The sequence below is a fragment of the Zingiber officinale genome, chromosome 9A, assembly GCF_018446385.1.
Source record: "Zingiber officinale cultivar Zhangliang chromosome 9A, Zo_v1.1, whole genome shotgun sequence".
NCBI classification, from domain to species: Eukaryota; Viridiplantae; Streptophyta; class Magnoliopsida; order Zingiberales; family Zingiberaceae; genus Zingiber; species Zingiber officinale.
In genome coordinates, this window is record NC_056002.1 from 45,081,174 (window position 1) to 45,104,178 (window position 23,005).

The 23,005-nt window shown below is 36.8% G+C and overlaps 1 protein-coding gene across 2 annotated transcripts; it reads left to right on the forward strand.

The window, feature by feature from the left end:
* Positions 1 to 116: 116 nt before the first annotated feature.
* Positions 117 to 21,645, forward strand: LOC122020193 (ALA-interacting subunit 1-like). 2 transcript variants are annotated; one of them, XM_042578002.1, is made up of 9 exons: positions 117 to 213; positions 306 to 387; positions 2,996 to 3,054; positions 3,137 to 3,211; positions 3,294 to 3,410; positions 3,599 to 3,669; positions 3,857 to 4,157; positions 4,730 to 5,019; positions 21,439 to 21,645. In XM_042578002.1, exons 2-9 carry the CDS (start codon positions 309 to 311, stop codon positions 21,491 to 21,493), a joined length of 1,047 nt encoding a protein of 348 aa, XP_042433936.1. In that variant the 5' UTR covers positions 117 to 213; positions 306 to 308; the 3' UTR covers positions 21,494 to 21,645. The 2 variants fall into 2 exon arrangements, with proteins under 2 accessions (XP_042433936.1, XP_042433937.1); XM_042578003.1 differs by lacking the exon at positions 117 to 213 and having other exon boundaries at positions 3,325 to 3,410.
* The last annotated feature ends 1,360 nt before the right edge of the window (positions 21,646 to 23,005 follow it).

The window sequence follows — 23,005 nt, forward strand, 5'->3', positions numbered from 1 at the left end:
GATTCAATACGCCCTCAGTGTAAAATATACTTTTCGCTATTGGAGATCCGGTCATAGCTTTAACCAGCTCATTCGTAGAACCTGCGGCACAACTTAAACCCTCTCTCTGCTTTCCCATGTCCGTTCGAAGTCGCATCTGTTGTGCGGTCAAACGTCGACTCGACTGCGGTGGGAGCAGAAGAACTTGCATAAGCAAAGATCTGAGCTTGTTCGGTTTGTTGATCGAGGGATTTAGAACAGATTTTCCGTCTTCGGTCCAGTAATCTTCACTTTCTTGCTCTCTGGCTCGCTTTCTGGTGTTCTAGGGGATGAATAATTCTGCTGCTAGCACGAGCTCTGGATCGGGGGATGTACCGGCTCCCAGGCGGAATTCCAACAGGCCGAAGTGTAAGATCGCTTTATTTCCTGTTGTTCAATATAGGATTTAGAGTGGAAAACTTTGCTTTGTAGGATTGCTTTTGTGCGGCATCACTTTAAACTGTTCGTTGGAATTTCTTTTTTCTTTCTTAATTTCCCTTTCTAATTAGATTTGGGGGTTTGGGCATGGGACTCTTCTTTCTTTGTTCTTTTGTTGTTTCAATGTCAGCTTCTGATGTGTGTTCAAGGAAAGACGGCCGAGGTCAGATTTCATTCATAAGAGTTAAAATGATTGCGCTGTAATTTAGTTACGGAGTGGAGTAGTATTAAATCTAGAGTCCTCATTTTCAGCATTAGAGAACTTTCCTAGTCTTTTACCCTAAGGTTTGAACAATCAATACACAGAATCACGAAAAGCAGTTGTGCATATCTTCTTCTGTTGTGTGTGTGCCTGTTGTAAGAATTGTTAATTGTGATGTCACAAGCACCATGTATCAAGCAGGTAGCTGTAATTAATATATATATTTTGTTGGAATCATTCTCTGTCTGAACGAGTATTTTCCATACATGTGCTACCAAATATGATCTCTTTCCTCATCTTTTTCTCTGAAATGAGAAAAAACAGCTGAAATTCTAATTCCTTGTGACGGAATTTCTTTTTCTTGGTAATTTGTCAAGGCATTGGAGCCAATTAAATTTGTTGATTTTCAATTCTGTTCTACAATTTCATAGGGGTCCAGTCCAATATAACTCTTGACCCCTGTTTCTAAGGGTTGAGTAGGCAGGCTTGTTAGAATCCTAAGCTAGTCTACTGCCATCAAATGTTATCTTTAATTAGTAGCAAGCCTGAAGTCTTCAGCTAAATCCATTATCTGTCGAAGGTGATTATGTGGTGGAGGGTGATTATGTGGTGGAGATTCCAGGTTATTTCAGATACTTGGCCCATAATCCTTGCAATTGCCTGGAAAGAGCAGAGTCAGGGAGAACGAACTAACCCAAGCTTCCTTCCAGAGGTTGATTGTCTCTCCATATGAAAGAGAATGTTTCATCCGGCAGAGGGTAGAGTGTTGGGCCCCGTGATTGTTTTGATGTGATCAACCAAGTTAGATTAAGTCTTGTTTGGCTTTGATCCTTGTGTCTAAGTGTGCAGGAGCTTAGGAGCACAAGAAGTAGAGCAAAAGACACAGCTAGCGAAAAGGATGACACGAGAAGGGAGCCGACGGACTTGGTGCATCCGAGAGACGAAAGGGCTGCAGAAGAGTACACCGGTGTACGAGAAGAACGTACGCGACGTTCGAGGGACGAGAAGTCGGAACGAAAATCTGCTTGAGAAAAAGGTCGGAAATTGGGTTCAGGTGAGCCCTATATCGGGTGGCTGCAATCACCCAGGCGATCAAACTAGCAAGAGAGCGAAAGGAGCTGAGCAAACTTGCTGGAGGCGCTCTCAACAGAGGTTGAAAGCGCCTCCGAGGCGCCCCATACGCCTCTGCCATCTTCAGACGGAGGGTGCCCTCCATGCCTATGGAGGGCACCCTCGACCTGGCCAAAGTAGCCGTTGGCAGCGGATAAAGCTTTATCCGCGGCTGTCTTGCTGGAGGCACCCTCCATCCACCTTGGAGGCGCCCTCCATCCACCTTGGAGGCGCCCTCAATCTACACATAGGATTTCCAGGAGCTATAAAAAGGTCCCTGGAGCTAGGAAATAGGGCAACAACTGTTGTAATCAATTTCCTAGTCTTTTTTGAGTTTTTCATAGATTGTAAGAGGCTTCTCTGCCTACACGAAGGAGAAATTTCTAGTGGAGCTTTGCAACCGCCTTGGATTAACAAACCTTAGTTAGCTAAGGTAAACCTGTTAGCCTCTTTTAATTGTATTAGTTGTTCATTTGAGTTTATAATTATTGTGATAGTGCTACTAATCTTAGTTGGAAAAATAGAGAAAGGTTTTGTTTTTTTTTAACAGACGCTGCGCCCTCTTATCGGCCCCGCTGCGCCAACATAGAGGACTGTACAACACCCTTCCATATGAAAGAGGATTTTTTTAAATTAGTTTCCTGCCACTTTTGTTCAAGGAGTAACAGCTATTGACCAAATTAAGCAAGATCAACCTCCATTTTTCAGCCAGTGTCGTGTTCATTCATCTAAGTTACTGACCCCCTATGTGATAGCCCATAATAATATGACTATTTCATCCAACAAGATAGATGGAGTGTTCTATACCACACCCTTTTTGGTGTCCATCATTTTGCTTGAGAACCCACTTTGGAGCTTTAGATGTTGATAAGAAGTAGCACAGTATTGAGCTGAGAATGCAGTTATCAATACGAGGTACCTTCCTCTGGACAGTAATGTGTCTTCCAAAAAGCTAATTCATTCTTGAGAGTGGTTGGCCGGCCAGCTGTCAATCTAACTTGGTTAAGCAACTACCCCTTAGGCAGCCCAAAAGCTTAAGATGAGATTTTTTATGTTTACAACTAAACAATTCAGCTAATTCTCTACAACTACTTATGTGGCCTTGCATTCCAAGGAGAATGGTTTTATGATAGTTTTTCCATAGCCCCCTTGCATATCCCAGTTTGATTCACGCTAAAAAAATTTCTGGAGTCTACTGACCTTGTTTGTTTTCTATTGGATGCTCAGATTCCAGGTTTACACAGCAAGAGCTACCAGCTTGTAAACCAATCCTTACTCCAAGATGGGTAAACTTTGTCTTATTGCAAATCATCTGCTACTAGGTTTTGGACTGGATATGAGAGAAAAAGCTCGTGGCTTATCTTGTAGGTGATAACTGTTTTCACACTTATTGGTGTCATTTTTGTCCCCATTGGTGTTGCAGCGCTGATGGCCTCCAACAAGGTGTGTTAATGGCTGATAAGATGAGTAGTTTTTTTGATGTCTTATAGCACAATTTATATCTGACTGTTACTTATATTTGTAGGTTGTTGAAATTGTATATCGTTATGATGCAGTTTGCATACATGGAAACACAAAGGATGAAAAGGTTGCATACATCCAGAATGCAAATACTAGCAAAACCTGCATTATAACACTCACGGTAACAGATATTTCTTGTACTTAATACCTATTTCTGCAATAGAGAGGAGAGAGAACTTAATTTCTGTCATCACTATGTAACCAGAGATTTAGTTTGTTGCTGTTGAAAACTTGTTTTTTGTAGGTTATCTTGACAAGCAATGTAGCTTTGCAAAAGCTAATGACTATTAGCACCTCTCTTTCTCTTAGGTACCAAAAGACATGGATCAACCTATTTATGTCTACTACCAGCTCGATAACTTCTACCAGAACCATAGGAGGTATGCACTGCACAATCTTCTATAGCTAGCAGTACTATTTTCTCTATTAGTAATCATGTTTCTGTTCTATGGCCTTTGGTTCAATTTTTCATGACTTTAAGTAATTGCCTTATCCTTATGAAGATATAGACAAAGAACTTTTCAATGTTTAACTGACTGCATGATTGATGATGAAAATTTCATCTAGATATGTAAAGAGCCGAAATGATGCACAGCTCAAGGACTCTGACAAAGCAAATGATACTAGTGGTTGTGATCCTGAAAAGACTACACCTGATGGTTCTCCAATTCTCCCTTGCGGTCTTATTGCATGGAGTTTATTTAATGATACTTACAGTTTTTCCATTGGCAACCAAAATTTGACTGTGAACAAGGTGGGCATTTCTTGGAAAAGTGACAGGGATCATAAATTTGGAGATAATGTCTTTCCAAGGAACTTTCAGAATGGTACCATGAAAGGCGGTGCTTCACTTAATGAAAGCATACCAGTGAGACTCTGTTTCTTTTATTACATCCTTTCAGTTTTTAATCAATAATATTAACACAACTTAAATGCAATTTCAACTTCCACTTCTGAATAGCAAGTCATTTGAGTGTTTGAATTTGCCAAGTAATATGCTCTATTTTTCTGCTACAATTATTCTGAGATTTCTGGTTAACCAGTGAAATGATCTTATGGCTTAGTGTTTCATGTCCAAAAAAGACTGAGTGTTTCTTACAACTCAAATCTAATGAATTCTGATAATGTATTATAATGATCTGAACCACGAGGTTGTGCTTTTTTTTCCCATTCTTCCTTGCTTGTAAATTTTCTTCTACTATTTTGAGTTCGGAATGGACTGGATATTAAATACAGCTCTTGGTCCTGAACTACTGTCAGCACTTTCTTGTCTTTATTGTTGATCTGTAATTAGTTTGTTGTTTTTGCAATCAAAATCTTCCCATGCTTTCATAATTATGTTGATATGTTCAAGTTTCGTTATGATTGCCCATTTGCTCTTCTAGTAATATTACAACTGAATCTAAATTTTGACTTAGCTTTTATGCTTTCAATATGCAGTTGAGTCAGCAGGAGGATCTCATTGTTTGGATGCGGACTGCTGCCCTTCCAACTTTCAGGAAGCCATATGGAAAAATAGAACAAAATCTTAGAGTAAATGAAACCATAACAGTGATAATACAGAATTATTACAATACATATAGTTTTAGTGGCAAGAAGAAGTTGGTTCTTTCCACCTCAAGCTGGCTTGGTGGAAAAAATGACTTTACTGGCATTGCATATCTCACAATTGGAGGACTATGCTTCTTTTTGGCCACTGCCTTTACTGTGGTATACTTGGTAAAGCCTAGGTATGTTCTTCTACAAATTTAATGTTACAAATAAACACTTAAATACTAATTCTTATTTGTCAATTTACAGTACTGGAACCAAATGGTTACATCCTATTGTCATGGAATTTTTAATGTAATTTAACCTTAGGAGCTGGAATTCTAGTATTACTGTTATGACTATTTTTTTTCCTATGCTTAATTAGTCCTCATACATGATGACGTCTGCAAATATTTCAACTCTAACTTAAGGCTGTTTTGTTGCCTGTGCAATGTTTTACAAACATAGCTGTGGAAAGGCTATACAGGCATTTGTTCACCTGCAAACTGTCTGTACACTGAAAATTCATCGGCAGTCAGACCTTAAAAGAAGGCATTAAGACGATGCCATCCTTTTATCAGGTTATTAGTGTTAGAAATCAAAAGAAAGTTTGATGATATAAACTCTCTTTTGTTTTAAACTTTTTGAATAGATAAGGTAATGGGTAAAAGCTAATTAGTAAAGTGCATTTTTTGTACTGATGTTGAGCAAGTTATTACTCTGATAAGGTCTTATAAATTTTAGTTTAAATTAGGATAATTAGAAGTGCGAAAAAAAGGACACACTAGTCTAATATCAATCTTCATGTTTTATATAAAAATAATTGTCTCATACATATTGGACAATTAGAATGTGATTAGTCAATTAGTAACTATACCTTCTAAAGTGACTGTGGTTGCATGAAATGGTTAATTGACGTAGTTGCAAATATCATTTATATTATTTGCATTTTGGATTGTTGCACACAACCTAACTAGTAGCTAGCAATCAAATACCCATTAATAATGTATTTGGCTTGAAAGTATTAGCTTTGACATTCAGTGAGTACAGCACCATAGTAGCACCCAATTCCACAAATTTTCAGCCTCTAAATAAACAAAAACGGTATAAACAATTTAGTTAGTGCTTCCTTCACTATCTTTTGCTAGTTTGATAATATTTGATCAGTTATGTTAGTTCAATTTGGTGAAGTTTGTCTCCTGTGCGGAGAGATGACTTAGTATAATAACAAAATTCAATATGTAAATGCCAACTACTTAGAGACATTTATATAAATATGTTCTTGCTATAAAGCATAAATGCCCTTTTTGTTACTTGTGTTGAGTAAACGTTTCCTTAGTTTTGACCTTTTTAACATCATTAATCATATTATTTACCCAACTCTATGCTCTTATCATAACTTGAAATTTTAATCATGCACGAGAGGTGCTATTTTGAAGTGATGTTTTCAGTTGTAGCCTCTAATAATTTGTTCTTAACATTCTCATTTATGTTGTACTACTTATAAAAAGATGACCACATAATGGGGGCATATGACATCTGACCCACATAAGTTACCAGAAACAAATTTCTTATTTGTTCATTTGGACCGTTTAGAATGAACCAAATTGACTTAAAATCCTAAATTACTCTATTTGAGTATGTAACATAAAATGAATTTAGTTTTGCAAGTGATAAATACGTCAACCAACAACAACCAAGGCTTATTCCATTAGATGAGATTAGCTATTTTACAAGTGATATATACTTTATATATATTATATTTTAAATTGTTAATTACTATTGATTGTTAGATTTTGTGTATTTTACAATGGATGATTGACATTTTTTCCATATGGAAATATGAAGAGGATTAAGGGCTTTGGGAAATTTTGTCATTGTTCCTCTAATGTTGATTTGTTGAAACATGTCCAAACAATGTATATGTCACCTTGTCATCCTTTAAAATAGTGAAACGGTCAAAAGTATTTATGGAGGAATAGGAAGAAAATTTGAAAGAGGTCATAGAGAGACCGCAAAGCAAAAAACGAAGAAAAAAAGGGAAGCCTAGAAGAGTAATACAAAATAGTTGTAATGACCCAATAGCTTCATTTTTATTAAGGGACAAAACTCCTCGCTCATAACAAAATCCATCCACAGTTGTATCATAACTACAAAATGAAAACATCAAATAAATACACAAGACGGAATAATAATAATTGTTGGATTATTATTAAATAAATTGAAATATACTGACACAAATGTCTGATTTGTGCTAATAAATATAACTGAATTTATTCTAAAAATAAAGTAAAATATGTAAAAAGAAAAATGGATCAAAACAATAACATGTGCAACATGAAAATAAAAAAACATAAAAATTCATCTCCAACATAGTCACGGGATATCTCTAAACATGACTTAATATGAGAAATCCAACCATGAAAATCACCTCAAGTTTATGAACCTTGTTAAAAGAAAGTGAGGTGTGAGTACACTTATGTAAGGTAGGATAAAAGGAAATGTGTATGGTATAGTATCTTATAGAGGGGGAAAAAATAGCATGTTAGATAGAATTTCATATCCTCTTAGCATTAAATAATCATCATTAAATTTCCTTTATTTCTCTTTCATTTTTCTTTAAGTTCACCAGTATCAGTCCCAAATCCGGATGAGAAAGGGTGAGAGTGGTGTTAGGTTGCCAACTAACGCTGAATTTAGACAAATGCTCAATAAATGGATCCATCAAACTATTATGCTAATGCTAAGTTATTTCCCAGAAGGAATGTATTAAAAGGTTCGATTGTAGCGTCTCCATAATGACCACTACATTTTTATGAGAACTCGGGCATAATGTTAAATATGGAAGAGTTCACGTTGCCGGGTCTGATGAGAACGTATCTCAATGAGTCAAAGGGGCATGCACTATCAAGTAAAAAATTTTGCTGGTGGAATGAGAAAGTACAAGAAAAAGTGAAGGAAAAACGAACAGCTTATAAGGTATTATGTACTTGTAAGAGCGAGAAAAATTTTAAAAATATACGGTAGCCAAGAAAGAGGAGAAAGCTGAATGAAGTTAAATATGAAACTTTTGAATATTTATATCGAAAATTGGATGCAAAAGAAGGGGAAAGATATTTACAGAATAACTAAAGTGAGAGAGCGGAAGACAAGATATCTTATCCAAATAAGATGTATTAAAGATGAATGTAATAGAATACTAGTAAATGATGAGGAAATAAGCGGTTGAAATGATATTTTCATCAACTTTTAATGAAGGTTTAGGTGACTAACTTAACTTAGTTAATTTAAGTAGGTTAAATGAATATAAAAATTTAAATCTTTATCGTAGAGTTCAAATTTTAGAAATAGAATAAATTTAAATGAGATGTAAAAATGGAAAAATAGTTGTACCAGATGATATTCTGATAGAGGTATGGAAATGTCTAGGGAAACAAGGTTGTCACGCCCCGAGGGAGTCCCTGCCCGACAAACAGACAACATCTCCCTCCTTATGACAATATACGAAATCTGGATACATAGCTACACGGCTATACAAGTATGATAATGACAACCCATACGGTTGGAAAATAATCACAATCACGCAATTGTATATACATCCCACACGGCGGGAAATAATCACAACCACACAGTTATATTAGCAGCCCACACAGCTGAAACATAAATACAGCGAAAGTTAATAATACTACTCACCTACACGGCAAGTATAAACACAAACCACGCAAGATAATAAACATACTGCATGCCGGCATGACTTACACCACAATAAAAATCCAAAAAATGAATAAAAGTGGTCACAAGGTTCAAAACCCAAGAGCAATGCAAATTATTACAAAACCAAGCTCGAATACAAAGTATAAATAGCGCAGTACGAAATAGCACGGAAAACTGATCTCATTTGTGACATGGGACTAGCAGTGAGTCTGGGTGACATGATAATCACACATACCAATATCGGTCTAACACACATGGTATAACGATCAGTAAGTCATTAGGAATCAACAACAAATCTGCTCATATCACCTGAGCAATATGTATGATAGTATATACATGTATGATAAATTTACATGTATGAATCATGACAAGATCTCAAATATGTGTAACATGCATCTACAACATAAGCATTGAACTCAACTGTAAATAATGCAATGAGCAGGGTTAGATAATGATCAACATGGGTACCGCAATGTCTATGCTAGTACATATAATGGTAATAGATCATCATCATATGTAAGAACAACGCTCCATTACAAGAATACATCATATGTGAACAACGCTCCACCACAAGCAGTACATCATATGCGGGAGCGATGCTCCACCATAAGCAATACAATATATGTGGGAGCATCTAGGGGTGGAATCGGGTAGGGACTTGTCCCGTAACCATCTTATCCAATTCCCGTCCTGATAAAAATTGGGAATTAATTTTTCTCTCGATCTCGTACCCAACAAATGTCGGGATCCGAATATTAGGAATTCCGTCGGGTAGGGAGATGATATTCCGAATGTTCAAATATTTTCATTATACAACAGCATTTTGAGTCGATATTAGTAATCAGTTGAGATTGCTTTGCTACCTGCAGTTTAAAAAAAGTAATAAAAAACAATTTACTGCCTTACAGGTGCTGAAATAAGTAAACAAGCAACTGAAAAGAAAAAAAATAGAGAAATAAATACAACTATTATGTACCATGCAAAACATCGTTCAAAGAACCCATGGTTGCAAACTCATAGACCATCAAATGCATATTCCCATCAACACAGTATCCCAACATTTCCATAAAATTTTCACGCTTCATCTTTGAGACCATAGAGACCTGATGTCAAGAGAAAGTGCTTTAGTTATTAAGTCTTTACATGTTAGATTAAATGTTGTGCTTCAATGGTTAGTCCAGCTTTTACTAAAGGGAGAGAAAAAAAAGAAATGTCTATTGCAGATGAATAAAAAAAAACCCGAGTCAAAAATTCAGAACATGGGATAATTGAAATAAGCCAAGAACCAAGAACAGAACATGGGATCCTTGAACACGATATTCACATTCTGGTGCACAGAACCGGATGCTGGTGTTCATTGAAATGAGCTTCAATGTCTTGAACATGATTATTAAAAGATTACTAGAATTTTCACATGATCACCACCAATGTTCATAAATGACTTCATCAATACTCCATGTTTACAAGAAATTTTCATGCAGAAACTAATATAAAACTTAGAGTTTTCAGGTAAATAAAAAGATACACATTGATGGAGATAACAACAATAAGTTACTTGATTATAAAAATGTCAATTACTTGATTATGAAAATATCAGTAGGTAACTAAGTGGATGTCTTAAAGATCATCATTCACAAAACACCAGTGCAAATGATATTCAGATTCTTTAATATTTGGTAAGTAGGAGCATCCACAATTAAGAAATGAGGGTACCTCCAAAAAAACAAATATCATATAAGCATAATCTATAGTGTATACCAAGATAAACAAGTTAAATATTGACTTACTTGTGACCACTTTTTCACAATCCTTATAAAAGTTGAATTCGTCTTCTGTCGGCTCATTGTATAAGTTAATTTCTTCACCTCTAAGCCAGTCACTAGTACACACTAGTGCCTCCACCAAAATGGTATGCAATGATGCCCTAAATGGATCTACAAACCTCCTCCCAAGCCTAAAAGCATTCTCACTAGCAATAGTAGATGAAGGGATTGAAAAAATATCCTTGGCAATCTTAGAAAAGACTGGCAATGTCGTTGTATTCCCTTTCCACCATTCTAAAATATCGAAGCTTGAACTCCAATTCACAAAAGGATCCGAGAAGTACTTGTCCACCTCATTGGTTATTTCTTTTGAGTTTTTCTTACTTGAGCCATTTTCAGATGGTAATTTAGTTTAATAGGATCATTCTTATACATTTCCATCAAATCTTTGTCTACATCGCCATCATCAATCCCATTGATACGATCCAAAGGTGAATTCCCTTTATATGCATGATACAACTCCATTAGACAATTCTTTAAACTGTCAACAAAGGATTGTATTTTACTAGTATCCAAATTCATATCTCCCAAATGGATCCCATTCATTTGAAGTTTATAACGAGGATCTAGAATGTGACCTAGGAAAATAAGCTTGTTCACCTTCTCAAGATTACCCCAATACTTCTTGAACTTACACTCCATTCTCTTAGCAATTTCTTGCAATGAAGGATTAGTAGTGTCAAGTATTGTCTCATCAATGACCGTCCTCATTGCAACTATTCCCTCCCAAATCAAGGGTGATGTAGTTTTCTTGGTAGCAATAAGTTGCAATGTAGTATCATGAAACCTCTTGAGAAAATTCACAAAGACTCGTGCCTTCTCCCAATCTTTTTCCATAGGAGGCCCCACTCTCTTTTTCTTCTCTGAACTATCTACCTCTTCAAAGTATTCGACAAATTGAACATTCTCTACCATCCTATCAAACACTTTCTTAAACTTGTATGCAACAAAAAGCATTGTATAGGTGGAATTCCATCTCGTAGGCACATCCATTGGAACAGTTGACATTTTATCCATCTTCAATAGGATACCACACTCCCTAAATTGGTCCAACAATGCCCTAGAAGAGTGAATATATTTCACACAGTTTCTAATGGACTCAACTGACTCATTAAGAAATTTCAACCCACTCTTGATAATTAAATTTATAATATGACAATAACATTTCAAATGCAAGTACTTACCATCAAATAATAGAGTGTCTATTTCCTTTAGCCTTTTTCTCATATACTCCACTGCTTTATCGTTCTTGCTAGCATTATCAAATGTGATAGTGAAAACTTTATCTATCCCCCAATTGTTCAAGCACATTTCTAAAACTTTGCCAATGTCATCTCCTTTGTGAGAGATAATCTTGGTGAAATTTAATATTCGCTTATGCAACTTCCAATCATTGTCTAGGAAATGAGCTGTGATTACCATGTAATTGATATTCTGAAATGAGGTCCAAGTATCGGTCGTGATACTTACCCTTTGATCACCAATAATACTCTTTATCTTAGCCACCTCCATTGCATATAAATCCCATATAAGAGATGTAATTTTCTTTCTATTGGGAATCTTGAATTGAGGTTGACATCTCTACAAACCCTGTCCCTTCCACTACTCTAAACGACATCTCATCTTTAACAGTAAATGCGACAACCTTATCTTCAAGATTTTTTTGGCTAAAGATGTGGGGTGTCAAAGCATTACTCAGGGATGATTGTGTTAAGGTTGGTTGAGAAGAACCTGACTTCACAGTGATATGAGTTATGATAGGCCGGCTTGTTGGACGATGTGAAGGTCACAGAAGAGAAAGAAAGGAGAGACCCATAGCTAGGTGAATGTATAATTAGTAGGGTAATGACTGACCAAATAAAATGTTTTTCGTAGGCGCCCAGTCAGGTGACACCTGATCGAGATTAGAAACACTTAGCTTTATGAAAGTTTCTAGTATATGATCGGCCAAGCAAGGGCTGGATGAGCATAAGTGTGCCTATATACGATCGGACGGGCAAAGCCCGACCAAGTGTAAAGGCACTCAGCCTTATACAACTTTTAGTATATTACCGGTCGAGTGAAGGCTGAGCGAGCACCAATGTGCTTATATGCGCTTGACCGGACTAAGCTTGACCGAGCTTAAAGGTACTAAGCCTTATACTTAGTATGTTATAGGCCGAGTGAAGGCCGAGCGAACACCAATGTGCTTATATGCGCTCGACCGGACTAAGCCCGACCGAGCTTAAAGACACTTAACCTTATACAACTTTTAGTATATTACCGGCAGAGTGAAGGCCAAGCGAGCACCAATGTGCTTATATGCGCTCGGCTGGACTAAACCCGACCGAGCTTAAAGGCACTTAGCTTTATATAACTTTTAGTATATTACCGGTCGAGTGAAGATCGAACGAGCACCAATGCGCTTATATGCGTTCGGTCGGACAAAACCCGATCGAGTTTAAATGCACTTAGCTTTATATAGTTTTTAGTGTATTATCGATCGAAGGAAGACTGAGCTAACACAAGTGTGCTTATATGCACTCTGCCGGACAAAGCTTAACCGAGCTTAAAGGCACTTAACCTTATATAGTTTTAAGTGTATTACCGATCGAAGGAAGATTGAGCTAACACAAATGTGCTTATGTGCTTCTTCAGTTATGGGCATATATTCCTATTCATACCTCATCAAGAATATAAGTCATAAACAACAAAAGAGGTATATATGGGGTAAAAGAAAATTCCTTGAGGGATTATTGCACGAATCCTAAAGTGGTACTTCATCTTCTAACAAACTCTAACAAACCAAGGACCACCTCATGACTACGGAGATTATATGAGGTAATATAAAAAGGGGGATCCTCTCCGTTGGCAAGGTATGCAACTCTAGTATCCAAAACTCTACTTATGAGTACGTTCATTACGGTACTTCTTCTTCTTCTTCCACCTCCAAGAGAAAAAATTGACTGGAGCGTCGGAGGACCTAGCTAGGGATCCCCACCTTGATCTTAGGTCATTAACACTTTGTTGGCTCGTCTTGGGCAGGATCGTTGAGGAGCTCTTCTGGATCTCTAGGAGTTCATTTTCCTTGAAATCATCGTTCATCAGGACCAGCACACCTTCTCGTAGATTTCAGACAGGATCAACCACATTATGAGGATTCTTTTTGCATTTCATCACATGCCCATCAATGCCATTATTCCCATGTGTTCTACCATGGGTGGGAACTTCAGTTTTGCAATACTTGCAAATAGCAACAACAGCAGTGACCTCATTGTTGTCATTTTTCCTTATAATTTTCTTGACGTGTGACCATACATCCGCTACTTTTTTTCCTTTTGCCTCCAATATCTACTACTTCCTCATGAATGATTGATGTTTTGGATGGAGATACTGAGTGAGGTTGAGTGGTGGAAGGAGAGCTACCACTTCCGCTAGATGCATCCATGAATGAATGACTATAATAATATGAATACGGTATCGTTTAGAATCAGATAGTATAGTTAGAAACATTCAAATATTATTGAAAAGAGCATGCTAGGGAAGCAAGATTTAAGAAAAATAGAGATTGACAATTTAACATTCTGTTTAAAAATATACACAAAAATAGATCGCAAGGCAGAACACTTTTGAATCAACACTTTACTGAGACCCTAAGGAACTTATCACAAGGTAGAACACAAAATATTTAGATAGTTGTACCAAACAAAATGACATACAAATGCATGTTCACGATACTCAAGTAATTAGGGAGCAAGATCTAAGAAAAATATAAAATCTATATAACATGTAGAGAACATTATAAGAAAATTCAGTTCACCATAAACACAATAAATATGCCATCATGGTGAACAAATTGATTGAATCCATATGAAAGCAACAACAACAAAGAGAAGCTATGATTGTAACTAATGTAGCAATTGCAGCAAAGTTTTGGCAAATACCTTTATAGATCAATGTGGCCATTTGCTACCTTGGCTTACTAGCCAGTAGAGCATAGACTAAGGGAGGGAGGGGAACGTCTTCCGTGAAGACCCGATACAGGAACGGGGAAGGCTGCACGGCTTGGACGCTGTAGCGGAACACGCAGAGAGATGGAAGAGAGATAAGGGAGCTCCCGTACAGACAGGCGACAGCAGCAGATCGAAAAGGAGGTGTGTGCGTCGGCTAGGGTTCCAGTGGAATAAACCGACGAATGGCAAGCAGCGAAGGGCGAAGGGTGAAGGGCGAAGGGTGAAGGGCAAACGGCGAAGGGCGAATGGCGTGATTCACGTGTGGCGTGAACGACTGAATGAGTAGATCTGTAGATGCGTAAGTCAAGTGTCTAACCCTAGTTTTCTTACTTTTCTACTTTTCTTTTCGTGTTTTTTTAAATCATCCTTCATTTTTAGTATTTTAATTTTAACCCTAGTTTTCTATGTTATTTTTTTTTTTAAAAAGTCTAATTAAAAATTATTTTTAATATATTCGGGTCAGGTCGGGAATCCCGTCGGGTAGAGCCTGTGTTCCTGATCCTTTTCCCGATTTTGATCGGGTTGGGAAAAATCCCGACCACTCGGGTCGGGAAGCATTCGGGTAGGGAAAAATTCGGGACGGGAACGGGTTGGGAGTCAAGAAGGGTTGGGAATTTTATAAAAAATGCCAACCCTAGGAGCATCACTCCATCGCAAGCAATATAAATGAGTAAGACATTCTAGCTATCTAGCTAGGGACTGCGCGAGATCACTCTACCACAAATCACCGTGGGCAGTTCGAAATGTCAAGGTCCCTATCTGCGAGATCACTCTACCACATATCACTGTGGGCAGTTCGAAATGTCAAGGTCCCTATCTGCGAGATCACTATACCACAAATCACTGTAGGCAGTTTGAAATGTCAGTGTCTTTATCTGTGCGAGATCACTCTACCACAGATCACTGTGGGTAGATAGGTAGTATTCATTTAGCTATGGGCTACGCGATACAACTCTACCACATATCACTGTAGGCGGCCTAAGGTATAACAATCCAAGGATAAAACCACAAGCAAACCATTATATGTGAGATCAACGCTCCACCACAAGCAATACAAATGACCAAGACATGTAACTATCTAACTAGGGACCGCGCGAGATCACTCTACGCTAGATTATTGTGGCAGTCCGAAATGTCAGGGGCCTTGTTTGCGCGAGATCACTCTACCACATATCACTGTGGGCAGACAGGAAATAACTATCTAGCTATGGGTTGCGCGAGATCACTCTATCATATATTTGGGCAGCCCAAGATATAACACTTTGTCGATTGGCTTTAACTTCAACCTACAACGGGAGCCCTGGTCGATAGGATACATGCAAATCCAGATGTATAATAATCATTGTCGACTGACTCTGACCTCAATCTATAACGGGTGGGAGTCCTGCTCGATAGGATACATGCAAGTCTAGATGCATAACAATCACTATCAACTGACTCTGACTCAACCTACAATAGGTGAGAGCCCTGCCCGACAGGATACATGCAAGTTCAGATGTAAACAATCACTATGGCCTGACCTCAACCTACAATGGGTGGGAGTCCTGGCCGACAGGATATACACACGATCACTGTCAACTCTCTCAACATCGTTGTGGCCACTCACTAGTAGAAGACTTAGTTGATAGGATATATTGGTCATTGTCAACTCTCTCAACTTTAGTCAGTCATCCACTCGTAGGAGACTTAATTGACAAGATATACCGACAACAACGTAGTATTACTAATATAGTAACCGACTATATCAACAGGAGTATATGACTCTATGCAATGATACACAATTATATCTAGCATCGTAATCAACGATATATCCAGAACATGATCTTACACATATATCTATATGTATAAGAAGATCCAACAGCTGTCCACCAGACAATATATACAGTAAGCAGCAACAACTATAAAACACACCAGACACGTGTGCACACAACAACATAGATATAATCAACATAATGCCTCCAATAATACACAATAGACATATGTGCACACATGACAACCACATGTGCAATCATAACATAGGTATAATCATCAAGATACTTCCAATTAAGCATGTTGGACATGTGTGCACATACCATAGGTATAATCGACAAGATACCTCCAATAATACATACCAGACTCATGTGCACACACAACAGAGGTATAATCAACAAGTTACCTCCTATAATACTCACAAAATCCGTATACACACAATATAGGTTTAATCAACATGATATTTCCAATAGACACACCAGACACGTATGCACTCATAACATAGATATAATCAACAAGATTCTTCCAATAAATCATGCCAAATATGCACAACATGTGTGCATATACCACATGGGTTTATCCAGAAATAAGATTCATTATTCAGATATATCTATATGTATCAAAAGATCTAACGGGTGTCTACTAACAACATATACAATAAGTAGCAATGCTTATAGTACACACTAGACACGTGTGCACATTAACATACGCATAATCAACATGATAACTTCTATAATACACACTATACACGTGTGTACATTGCAGAGTAAGAATATCCTGCAGAGTAAGAATATCCAAAAACGAGACTGTATAGATAATAAAGAAATCATCTCTAAGATCAAACACGTAAGTATCAAGTATGGATAAATACGAATAGAGTCAAGGTAAAACAACTTAATCAGTCAACTAAATCCATGCACTAAGATAAATAAACTACCTAGGTCAAGGAAGAAATACCCGCCTTTAATGTGTAGCTCGTGTCAAATAAATCCCACATCGAGATGCTTGTCCCAAATCAAAGTCATGCAATCATATAATGTATTTAGCTAATTATATATAAAGTAAATAGCTAAATCAAATCCCAAACCAAATTTGGGTAAACCCTAATTGAACCCGTTTATCGATTAGTCTAATTAACTTGACTATATGATTAAACTTGGTCTAACCCTAGTTTAATCCATCCAATTAATTAGGTTCGGGTTCTAATCATGTCATTAACTCTAACTTTGTTCATATATGTAATTAGATTAGGTTTAACCCTAAGCTAATCCTAATCCATTCTATACCCTAATTACATTAGGGTTTACAACATGTTTCATCATCCAAAACTCACGGAAGCTCAAGGTGGGCGCTGGTGGCTCACGACCGGAGGCGGTGCATAGCTGGAGAAGATGGCCAGAGCTCTGGATCATCGGCGTACAGTATGTGGGTTGCCGTGTCTATGTGTGGCCGAAGCAAACTTCCATCATCTGTGGCCAAGTAGGGAAACATTGGGCTATGGCAGGCTGCTGCACAGACTACAAGCAACCGTGGTCCCGAGCTTGCTATGGTGGCCGCGGGCTACGATGACTAGAGTAGAGATGAAACAACCCGGTTGTGGTAGTCGTGGAGAGCCACCCACGTCAATCCGAAGGCTGCGGCGGCCGGAGCAAAGGAGTGGCGGCGATGGATGGAGGTTAGGACTCATGGGATGGCCGAGTAGTGGCGTTGGTGAGTGGCATGCGGTGGGATCGGATGCGACGACATTGACTCTAGGGTAGAGAGGCCGGGAGGTTCCGGGTGAAATGGCACCCATGGTCGGGAGGCAGACAATTGGGGCTCTCGGCGTCGAGCCCGATGGATGGCGATGAGCGATCAGGAGTGGCGTGAGTGAGGGCGGAAAATGGGGATCGAGGAAGATGGGAAAAAATGAGGGGAAAAGAAAAGAATTAATAAGTTTTATAATCTCAACTTAAGTTTAATTAATTAAACCCTAAGTTAATTCCTCAATCAATTCCCACTTAAGGAATATTCCGAATAGGTTTTCTCCTAGTCCAATTGATGCATCCTCTTAAAATATGTCATACGAACTCCGTTTAAATTATAAAAAAAAATTCTAAAAATTCCCAAACAATACAAGAAGGTTATTTCTCCAATGACACTTAATATTTAATTGTCGTATCCCACAAAGATATTGAATGATTTATAAAATTATTTAAATTGATATTAAAAACAAAAAAAATGTCTGATTAATAGAAGATAAGTACTATAGTTCCTTTATATAAGAACAAAAGAGGCGTACAAAATTGTGTATATTAGGAGTATTAAACTAATGAGTAAACTGAGAAAAAGTAATAGAAAAAAGATTAAGAAAGGAGATAATGGTGATAAAAATTAATTTCGATTAATGCTTGAAAGGTCGACAATAGAAGTTATACATCTTCTCTCAACTAATTGAAAAGTATCGGAAACACAAGCAAGATCTACACATAATATTTGTTGATTAAAAAAAAGCTCATGATAGAGTCCCAAGAAAAATTATATAGAGAACTCTATTAAAAAGAGATGTGAGCGTAGCATATATTAAACTAATGATATTTATGATGATGTAATGACAAGAGTGAACGTTAGGCGGATTAATCGAAATATTTTCTATAAAGATAGGGTTACATCAAGGATCAACTCTAAGTCTCTATTTTTTTATATCAATGATGGATAAACTCATTGGGCATATCCAAGACATAATACTGTATTGCATGTTTGTAGATGATATTATTTTGTTAAATGAGACACGTGAAAAAATAAATACTGAATTCAAATTTTAACGAGAAATACGGAAGTGAAAGGTTTTTAGGCTTAGTATAGTACACGCAGAATATATAAAATTTAAGTTTAACAATATTAATATGTAATATGAGAATTATTAAAATAGGAAATGCCAAGTTATTTGAAATTGAGAGTTTTAAGTATTTAGGATCATTTTTGTAAAAGGACGAAGGGATTAAGAGCAAGATGATTGAAATGGAGATCGTCGAGTGTTCTATATGATTGCAAAGTATCTTTAAAATTTAAAAGGAAGTTCTACAAAATGGCAGTGAGACCTATTATATTATATTGAGCTGAATGTTGAGTTATGACTCGAGCACATGAGCAGTTGCAGAGATAAAAATATTAAGGTGGATGTGTGAATCTACGAGAATGGACAAGATAAAAAATAAAAACATTAAAGAGAAAGTTAGGGTTACATTTATTGAGGAAAAACTCTGAGAGACATGTTTAAGATGGTACAGACATGTACTTCGACATCAATACATGTTTCAGTTAGACGATAGTTAGATGATGTGAAACTATGATAAATATACATATCAAACGGGGGAGTGGAAGATCAAAAAAAGACTTGGCTAGTAACAATAAAATAAGATAAAATATATTTAAATATAGATAATGATATAGTAAGGGATATATTCCAATAATGTAGAAAGATTCATATAGCTGACACCCCTAATGGGATAAGATTTGGTTATTGTGTTGTCTTTTTCATTTTTCTTAGGTAATTTTATCATTTTCTTATATTTCTCTTTTATACTTTATGAATTTTTCCATATAGGGCATGTGTGTGTGTGTATATATATATATATATATATATATAAAAGAATATAAGAGAGAGAGAGGTTGGGGAATGTTTCATATATATAAAAGAGTGAATGACTCGTAGTCCACCAAGTAAACAAAATACATAGAATATGAAGGATCCACAATCTCCTAGCGAAGAATGGGTTAAAGTCCACATAACGTGTGAATAGACCCTAGGTCCCTTTAAGGGCCGAACCAAATCTTGATAGTATAAGTATATATCAATTATTTTTATTATTTCGGTGACTGGGCTTGCAATTTGGGGTGATGACAAAGTTATTTATGGTGAAGGAGGCTATGGTTGGGGAGAGAGACGAAACAGGGGAAAATCAGCTAAATAGGGTTTGCATGATCACAAGGTGGGAAAAAATTAATTGGAATTTGAAAACCCATCATTTAGATAATTTTATAAGTTCGTCCTTAATATTTTTTTTAAAGGTGATGGTGGAATTTGGTTTAGACGAGAGTATATGGGTTGTAAAAATCAGAAGGTGCAGGGATGTAAAAGGTTATGGGAGGGCAATCAAACTTAAAATGTGTGCTTATCTGGGGCCTCTTGATACTTAAGCATACACAAGCAATTCTCACTTAACCACTTGGGACTAAAGCTATAAAGTGATATTTTATTCCCATCTCATGTATCTTCAGTTCCAACCTTGCCAAAGATAAGTAATCGATTCTAATTACATGTAAAAGCATAGAAGAGCATATTCCAACACAAGATGCCACTTAATCATGTGCAGACCTCATTAAACGATGTCCAACTAAATAGAGAAGATGTGTCCTTTTACACTTAGGGATAAAGAGGGCTAAAGCGATTAAAGGAATAGGGAAAAACGAAAGATAAGAAGAGGAAGAATTGGAAAGAGAGTAAGAAGATGGAAGAGTTTGTGACAAGGAAGAGGAATAGGCAAATGGGTGCAATTCATGAAGCTGAAGAGGAAGATGAAACTCAGATGAAGAATTTGCCATGAGATTGAGATCATTGGAGGCATTTAAATAATCAAATTTATAAGTAAATACAGAACCAATCGGCTAATAGAGAGGTTATATGGCAATGGAGGTAAATTATTTAGAAGTGAGGTTGCACTATCTGTTATCAGGTAAATTACATTTGCCCATTCAATGGTATTGCTTAACAGGGAGCACGTACTCAGATATCAACCAACATGACATAAATTTTATGTGATATTACATAATTCATATACAGCTCCTAGTCACCAGCACTTGTTGAAGTGATTTATTTTATAAGATTTAGTTTGTTAGGGATTACATGCCACTTGAAATTCAAGTGACAGTTCCTTAAATTTCCTTAATTTACTCGGCAACTATACTCATGACAGCTATACTCTTACCTTCTTGCATTTCAATATGTTCCGACTATAGTACTAATGGTCGTTTCCTGATTGTATCATCATTTTTATTCTGTATCCTTATAATATTGGATACCCTTATTTGCATCTGTTTTTTGCTACATGGACATTATGTTAAGCCATTATATATTTGACATGGAATTGCTGCTGCTCCTTTAATTGAACACTGAACTCTCTCTCGGGTTTTTTAATTGTTACTTGCAACATGTCAGCATATTTTAATTTTGTATTTTGGTAACATAAAAATGTTATTCGTCCATAATAGAACAAGAAAAGGGGAAATATTAAATTAGGTCGAGTGATGTATTATTTATCAACTGACCAATATTATTTGCTAATTTATTTGTATCTTGCAGGAAACTTGGGGACCCTTCATACTTATCATGGAATAGAAATCCTTCTGGGCACTAATTTGTTTTTGTTAATGTATGTTAATGTATTTTGCATGTGTTAGTAAGAAAACAGATTCCAGAAATAATGTATATGGAAGAATGCTTGTCTTTCGATTATGACGGTTCTTGACTAGATTGATTAGCTTAAAACTAATTAAACTTGCTCTTAAATCCTCGTGCTTGAACAAATCAAAACCAGTTTTTTTGTGAAAATATTTTATTTTTGAATATTAAGAACTACATTTTGTTCATATCATAATACTTTGATTCCCATTGTTTTCCAGCTTAGCGTGGGAATTGGATGATGAATTCATCAAAATAACCCCAATCAAACTTATTTAATTCAGTCCTTTGTTCCAATTTAATTCACTAACCTTGTTAAATTGAAAATTATTTCTAATTCAAGTCTTAGGTAAGCCCTGCCCCCTCTACTTCATGTAGTCGGATTGGTATTTAGATGATAGATTGTGTAGGATAAAAAAGCGCTAAGATAAATAACGCTGGTGGCTTTTTACTTTTCTTGTTAAAATTTATCAGAGAAAATGTGGCGAAAATAAAGATAATAAAAAAGAAAAAATAGCTAATATTTTTTTTTTACTTAGTTCAGAATTTATGACGATTCTTATTCTAAGATCCATGATTGATGATCACTTTTGTTGGACAATTTATTAATAATTTAAATAAATACAAAGAACTTAAAAGAATAAATGATTACAAATTTTGTGTAATTTAAATTATATTGACAATATAGAATTTTGATGCGCACAATTGTCAAAATAATGTTGCAGCCTTGTAATTAGAATTCGGAGTAGTGCGGCAAGCATTTGAGCGTAGAAGGTGCAGCTTTATTCACTTCGCAAATCTGTGTTGTACTCTAGCTGAGCACTGCTTTCATCATGCGTTGAGGGTGCCTCCAGCTGCATCCAAGTTACTTGCAACTGTAAGATTTATCCCTTCTTCTTTGGACTCAAAAAACCTCGTAGCTTGCGCTGTTTCTCTGTTGGAGGGTGCCTTCCAGGCGCTCTTAGGCGCCTCCGTACCAAGCTCCAACGCGTCTCCAACCACATGGAAGGCGTCTCCACTCTTCTCCGTGTGGGGCTTTGGCTAGGGTAGTTGAGGAGTCTCCAACATCATAGAAGGCGCCTCGAGCACTGTTCATCCGAGCTATTCTTTGTGTATTTCAGCTCTTGCAAGGCATGTTAGTCCAAATACTAAAAGTACCTTACAAAACAAAGTTAGTACAATAAAATAATATTATTAATTAATTTAACAGTCTTGCGGCTGTTTGGTTATGACTTTTGGATTTCCCATGAAACCCTAGGTCGAACTGACTCCTACTATTCCATTAACGGGGAACGCATCCTCACGTACTCTTCTAGGAGAGTTTACTTGATGTCAAATCGGTCCTCCAGACCATTTGGACTTTTCCTCAGCATTTGAGACTTCAGGACTTTTCGTTGGGCGTTCGAACCCCAACCCGTCCAATCTTTTGCCTGGTGTCCACGAACCCCAGAACTTTTACCTAATGTCC